This window comes from Buceros rhinoceros, unplaced genomic scaffold (genome assembly GCF_000710305.1).
Source record: "Buceros rhinoceros silvestris isolate BGI_N320 unplaced genomic scaffold, ASM71030v1 scaffold10410, whole genome shotgun sequence".
NCBI classification, from domain to species: Eukaryota; Metazoa; Chordata; class Aves; order Bucerotiformes; family Bucerotidae; genus Buceros; species Buceros rhinoceros.
In genome coordinates, this window is record NW_010391309.1 from 20,333 (window position 1) to 27,190 (window position 6,858).

Genomic DNA, 6,858 nt, shown 5'->3' on the forward strand with positions numbered 1-6,858 from the left:
TGCTTGCTGCTGAGTGTGGTGAGAGCCTGGCCCAGGCTGCCCCGAGAGGTGGCAGCAGCCCCATGGCTGGCCCCATGGCAGGTCAGGTTGGCCCTTGGGGCTCTGAGCACCCTGCTCTGGGTGCAGGTGTCCCTGCTCCCTGCAGGGGTTGGACTGGGTGAGGTGTGAAGATCCCTTCCACCCAAAGCAGTCTGTGGTTCTGTGATTGCTCATCTTCAGCCCCTGCAATAGCTCTTCTCAGCTCCTTTTCAGAACACACACATTTCTCACAGTTTTAAAGGGAACTCTGTGCCCCAGCACCCTGCGCTGGCAAGAACCAAAACTAGTATGAGAAATAAGTGAACAGTCTCTCTCTCTACCTCAGAACTGGTGATCATGCAGTAATAACGGGGCTTCCTGGAGTCCCGTGTGTGAGTGGCCACCCTCACCTGCCCAGGCAAGGGCACAGCTCATGCACACCCGGGACAGGCTGTTGTTTCTCTCTGCCAGGGGTTGTGCTCAGCATTGTGATCAGCCCGGGCGTGGGGCCGAAGCCTGCCTACCTCCTCATCCTCAATGCCAAGGACATGAGCGAGGTGGCCAGGGCTGAAGTGGAGGTGAACATCCCTGTGACTTTCCACGGCCTCTTCAAACGAGCGTGAGCCTCGGGGTCCCACCAGCTCCAAGAAGGTGCCACCACCCTTATGACCTAAATCCCTTTGATGGCACTTTTTATTCGCACGGCTACTGAATTAAGAGCGAGCAGCTTGGGTTTGTGATTCTTCAAATTACTTCACCAGGTATTTTTCAGACAGCTCCTGCGGCCTCATTGCCAGGGGTGCAGTGCTACGGACTCTGCAGTTCAAACAACACAACTCTGGGGGGGTGGGAGGGTGTGTTTTCACAAAATTAAACTTTGCAGTCAATCAGTGTGGCGTGAACTCAACACACGTGGTAACGGGACATAGAACAGTCTCTGTGCTGTTACATACTTTGAAAAAAGGTGGGGCTTAGCCCACACTGAGGGATTGTGGATTTAAATTCCCTCCTGGTTGCTCCCTTGGTACCCCCAGAGCACTCCGAGCAGAGCCTTTCCCTAGCCGTGCTGGAGGCCCAGGGCAGTGCAGCCAGCAGCATTTTCTAAGGCTGAGAACTGCACCCATGAGCTCGTGTGTTTTCTCTTTCCCGTTTGTCTTGTCAAAGGGCAGTTCCTGGAGCTGTGTTCATGATAAAATGTGAGTATTTTCGTCAGGCACAGTTACCCCCTGGAATAACTGCTTCCTTAGAGTGCTCCAGGCCCTCAGTGTCCCCCTTCCTTGTCACAAAATAAACTGTCAACTCATGTAGGAAGAGACTCTGGTTCAAAATACAACCTTACTGCTAACAGTAATCCCAAGCTCCCATGGGTCTGCAGTGGTTTAACATTTCTACCACTGGCACCAGAGAATTAGAAAACCATTTACATTAAAGCTTTCAGGTACACAATGCCAGCTGTGGGAGGCTGGTGCTGCGGACGTGGCTGCAGTCACATCCTGAGGACAGGATAATGACACGGGGACATGGCCTGGTGCCTCTGCTGCTCCATAGCCTCTAAGCACTGGGCGATTACCTGATGAAAAACAAAAAGCAGGGTTAGCAACGACCTCCGAAACCACCCCTCACTAACAGTGCCTCCTCCGCACTCCTTCAGGAATACGTTCACCAGTTCAGACGAGCGCTGGCTGGCTGCAGTGACAGGGCAACGCTTTTGGCACCCAGGCAGCTATTCTGCTGTGAAACTCCAATTAAAAAGCGTTCTGGGACAATCCATTTCTGTGATGGCCTAGCTCTGCTCCTCAGATTCCAATCACTACCAAAAATCAGCAGAACATCTTGCTCTTCCACACGCATCTTCTCCTACAAAGTCACTTTTCTTGGGGCCTGTGGCAGCAGGGCTGAACACACACCACTGGTTGTGGTCTTTAAAACCAAGATAATGCTCCATTTTCCTGCTCCTGGAGCACCCACTGTCTTTTAAAAGCCTGTTCTGAAAAAAAGCACATTGAGCCCACCCCTACCTTCCTCGTGTCTTGAGGCAGTATGATGCCATCATCCCAGAGCCTGGCAGAGGAGTAAAAGGCGCTGCTCTCTTCCTCGAGCCTGGGGAACACAGAGCATGAAACAAGCTTACGTGCACAACAACATTGTAAACCCTGCCAGGGCAGAGACCAAGCCACAGCTGGATAAGGCGCGAGCGTCACTGCCCGGGGACCAGCCACGTTTAACGGGCAGCAGAGTAACTCAATTTAGGGCAGTAGAGTCTGGGGTTTGTGGGGTTTTTAAGTCAAACATCTGTGTTTCCTTGAGAACATCCTATGAATTGACACGGAATGACATGGAAATGTATAACATCTCTCAACAGATTCAGGTTTTATTCGCTTGGGGTGTGTCGAGCTGTAAAAGCACGTAATTGCACTAATTAAACCCCAGGGTAACCACGAGGGTTTGCATTTGACGTCCTTACCTCTCTTTCAGCCATTCTAGCTCTGACTTGCCTCCTGTACAGTCACTGTTCCCAGCTCGCAGGACTGGGGAGAAATGTCTTGGGTCCACCAGAGCAACTCTCGCGTTAGGCCACAGGAACAGGAAGTTTGGGCTGAACGATCGCCCACACTGCAACAGAACCGCAGCGCACAGCCTCATCGAAGCCCATCACACAGGGATGGGAGGAGGATGGAACAGGGACAGGTTTGTAAAGCGTCAAGGACGCAGCTCCTTTCCCTTACCATAACGTAACTGTCTGTCCCGAAAGAGCCACCGATGACGAGGGTTATTTTGGGGACAGCAGCACAAGCGACAGTGGCCATCATGGAGGCCTGGGCTTTCAGCGTGTTGGACTGAGCCTCTGCCTAAAACAAAACCAAAGAGTTTACATCCTTCCAGATTCCCGCCACTCCCACCAGACCTGTAGTTCTAAAACACTTAAGTCTTTACAAGTCTGTATGATCATTTCTCTCACAGCATTTTAACTCCCAAAGCCCATCAGACACTTATTTTACAGTATTGATCAGCAAAACAATCAGAACCAGCATGCAGAACTCCACGATGATGGTTCAAACCATCAAGACTGGTTCTAAAAAAAAATATCATTTTCCCAACAACCATGTCCCAAATGTATCCTTCAATGCAACAAGAACTAGGAATTGCTTGAATTCAGGATGCTGAACTAAACCCGCCGTACCTCCGAGAGGCTCGTTGGCTCTGCTGCCTGAGGAGCAGTGTTCTGGAGGAAGAGGATGGGGAGGCCCCGCTGAGCGCACAGCTGGACGAAGTGGCTGCCCTTGAGCGCAGCGTGGTGAGACAGCTCCCCGTTGTTAGCCACCACCCCCACCAGGTGCCTGCGGAACACACAGAGCACCAATACCCTGGAACCCCAGGCAGCACGAAACCGCAGCTTGTGGCGTTCTGCAGGAGGGAAACGTCAGTATCCGTATGTCCACACACACCGATGTGCCTTCAGAGAAACTCAGAGGATAAAGGGACGCACCAACAAAGTGTGAATTAACACCCAGAGCACAGGTCAAACTACAGATACGTGTCAGAGTCCACGAGGTACAAGGTGCCAGGACTCTCTAACACGCCTGCAACATCCAACAATCTGACAAGTTTATGCTTTCAACATAAAGAGGCTCTAAAAATATTTTTTTTACATTATCTTTGCTATGCTCTGACTGGAACGTTATACACTTTGTGAATGGGTTAATGGTTGTTAATGGTTAGTAACACCCCCTGAGCCAAGCGACACCGGGGTTCCTCGCAGCGGTGTTATCCCACCCCTGGGGGGGATAACAGCAGGGACGCCAGCGCTCAGCTCTGCTTGGGAAGATGTTCTGAAGACGCTGCTTATTTCTTGGGGAACCTGCTGAGGCTCCAGTGTCCCAGCTGGCTGCTGGTAGTTGTGGGGAACAAATCACTTCACAAAGCCATGAAAACCCTGGGGTTGTAATCACGCCCTGCTGCTGTCGGCCTGAGACACAGGGAACTCAGAGCTATGAGAGATCAGGCTTGCTAGAAGGATTTGATTCCCGATTCTTGACTGACTGAGAACTTCACAACCTTGGTACTGGGATACTGCACAGCTCAGTGAAGATATGAGAGCTAACGATGTCCATTATGATGTGTTCCAGCCTTACCCTTCCACGTGGCCAAATCCTGTTACTAGTGTTGTTCCATAATCAGCCTTGAATTCCTGGAATCTGCTCCCATCCATCAGACGGCTCAGGATCTGCAAAGAAACACCAAGGCTTTTTGAGAAATTTAAGAGAAAGTAGGGTAGTTCTGCTGGAAGACACGCTCTGTGCCCAGGTAACGAGAGCTGGGGGATGCAAGATGACAACCTAACTGAGCCCAGAAGGTGCTTTCGTGGCTGACCCTCCGCTAAATATCCATATGCACAGAACACTGCCTTTGTGTCGATGTCTGACTAGCGACCGTGTGTTCTGCGTCAAAGCTCAACCCCAAGACGATCTTGGTGTGACAGAGCACGGTTGTTCCTGTGCGCGAGAACGTGGTGGACATCCCAGCACGTGCCATCACGGTTTGTGTGAATAGGAACGCTCATATCGCTTGTGCTTTGTTCAAACACAAAAGCTGCCTTCAAAACTACGCTGCTCTCGACAGTCAATCCCCTTCACCATACGAATTTACCCCGGAAATGAAACTGGATTCACATCCGTGGAGACCAAACCTCGTCTAGAACACCACGAGGAAAACAGCATGGGCTGCTCTGCATGGCTCAGCTTATGTATCAGCCTCAAACAAGTTTAATGTGAGCTCTCCTGGGTTTTGCTCAGTACTTTCAGCAGGCATTTAAGTTACAAGACAGAGTCTTGTCTACTTGGGTAAAAAAAAGATAAAAGGCAAGGACGGGAAAACAGGCCACCAAAGGGGTGCCTGTTCCAAGGCAGCCCACATGGTACAGCGAAGCGACATAACAGCGTCTCAAACAGTGCCTGGCAGTATCTGCAATTCTCTCTAGCGGGTTCTCCGCTGCAGAATTTTCTGTCGCTGTACAGAACTGTTGCCACTCCGCTTTGCTGCAGGCTCAAGACAGTTTGGCCACTGATGAGGTAGCACAGAGTCTCTCAGGTACTCTCCAAGAGAGAGCAGCCTGTTAATCCACAGGGCAGGGTGGCAGGCTGCCGGAGCACGGTCTCTGTCACCATACCAGCTGCACAGGGAGAGAACACCTGTCGTCTCGTGGTGCCAGGCCCAGGAGTTCCTCCGGGCTGTAGAGAGGACTGTCGTGCTCCAAGACCTCCTCTGGCAGTGGGTCATAATTCAACGTAGAGACGATGTTTCGGACGCATTCGTAGGCTTCCTTCTCTGAAGATGCAAAATGGTCACTGCAGCCACTGACTCTAGGAGAGAGAGCAGCGTTAACCAGGACTGAATTGGTGGAACCTGAACTCTGCTTCCATCCTTAACCTGCACTGTGACTCTCCAAACCCACTGAAAATACTGTGCGATCTCGGGTTTGTGTGCGTGTAATTTTTGTGCAATCCAACCCCAAAACGAATCTGCAGTAAGAAGTTCTTCCCTTCTTTTGTGTTTACCTGTATTAAAGAAAGAGCTTTGGATTTATTTCCATGATGATGTTGTTGCAAACAGCATAATAAAGGGAAAACAAACTTTTAACATTATTTCCAAATAACCACTTGCAGCCCAGGTATAAAGACAGTAACATATCACACATCCCACAGTCACCTGCCAGGCACACTTGCCCTTGTCCTGTGAGAAAGGAGTGGGATCTGTTACCACGCACAGCAGAGGCGCCTCAAACTCCGAAGCAAAGCTGCCCTTTTGCCCTCTCCAAAAGGGAATCACTCTTTTGACAACTGCAGCGCTCTCTGAGGGAGAAAACCAGCCTTAAAGGAACAGGTAGACACCGCGATGAGGGTTCTCTCCAGCCGTGAAGCCCTCAGGAGGAGCAGGGGCAGGCTGGCTTTCCATGTCTCCTCTCTGCTTCAGGTACTTTCACCAGCATCCAGACTCTGCAGCGAGCTGGTCTGGTGTCCTCAGAAGCAGAAGAGACACAAGAAAGAAGCCACACCACCCCTCCAGTCAGCACTTGAGGGAAGAACAAAAGGTTTCTTGGGCATTTTCCCCATTGCCACAGGATTCAAACAAAAAACACAGATTTTTTTTAATAACATACGTATCCTGCTGATCTTTACACTAGAAGTGACACCATCCCTCTTCCACAGCTGGTCCCTCTGAGGCCCAACTTGCCTGAAGCTGTTCAGGAAGTATGTGGAGAACTGGGGAACAAACGGCAGATTGGTCCAGTCCCTCCCTCACGCCATCATCTAACCTTACTGCCATTGGGCTGATCTAACAAAAACCCCGAAGGAAAGCAAACAGCCCAATGACAGCTCCCACTTCCAGCCCTGATCCTGACCTCTGCACTGCTGCGAGATCTGTCGGAACGCACGTGTGTGTGTCCATACACGCACACCCACATGGAAGCGGGATGTTCCAGTAGGCAGCAGTGAAGCTGAAATTACGACATCCTGTTCGTTTTTCCCATTTCAAAGGTTGTATCTAGCTCCATGATATCCCCACCCACATAACTGACTACCACCCCCCTTAGAATCATTCACACAACACTTCGACTGGCTTTTCCCACTGCATGTTTCTCAGTCCTTGAAGACCATCTTGTATCCTGTCACTCGAGTAACTGTAAGATAGAACAGCTTCTTTACAGCCACACGTGCTGAATTCTCCACTGTTTCGGAGACTTATTTCACATACTGCGAGTGGAGTTTGGCTCCTCCGAGGTCCTCAGGAGAGACATCTTCTCCCGTGGCAGCTCTGACCAGCGGTGGGCCAGCAAGGAAG

At 50.7% G+C, this 6,858-nt stretch overlaps 2 protein-coding genes across 2 annotated transcripts in view; one reads left to right on the forward strand and one right to left on the reverse strand.

Moving 5' to 3' along the window:
* Nucleotides 1-641, forward strand: part of RPE65 (retinal pigment epithelium-specific protein 65kDa) — a 7,145-nt gene extending 6,504 nt beyond the window's left edge. The window contains exon 15 of the mRNA XM_010141086.1: nt 490-641. Coding sequence (XP_010139388.1) covers nt 490-641 — 152 coding nt within the window. The remainder of the gene's footprint in view (nt 1-489) is intronic.
* An 863-nt stretch (nt 642-1,504) lies between these two features.
* LOC104497808 (methylcrotonoyl-CoA carboxylase beta chain, mitochondrial-like) overlaps nt 1,505-6,858 on the reverse strand; it is a 7,996-nt gene continuing 2,642 nt past the window's right edge. Inside the window, exons 6-13 of the mRNA XM_010141097.1 lie at nt 6,772-6,858; nt 5,186-5,378; nt 4,152-4,243; nt 3,200-3,356; nt 2,745-2,867; nt 2,483-2,631; nt 2,037-2,118; nt 1,505-1,588 (exon numbers count right to left, since the gene is read on the reverse strand). The exon at nt 6,772-6,858 is cut by the window's right edge and continues 32 nt beyond it. Coding sequence (XP_010139399.1) covers nt 1,505-1,588; nt 2,037-2,118; nt 2,483-2,631; nt 2,745-2,867; nt 3,200-3,356; nt 4,152-4,243; nt 5,186-5,378; nt 6,772-6,858 — 967 coding nt within the window. The remainder of the gene's footprint in view (nt 1,589-2,036; nt 2,119-2,482; nt 2,632-2,744; nt 2,868-3,199; nt 3,357-4,151; nt 4,244-5,185; nt 5,379-6,771) is intronic.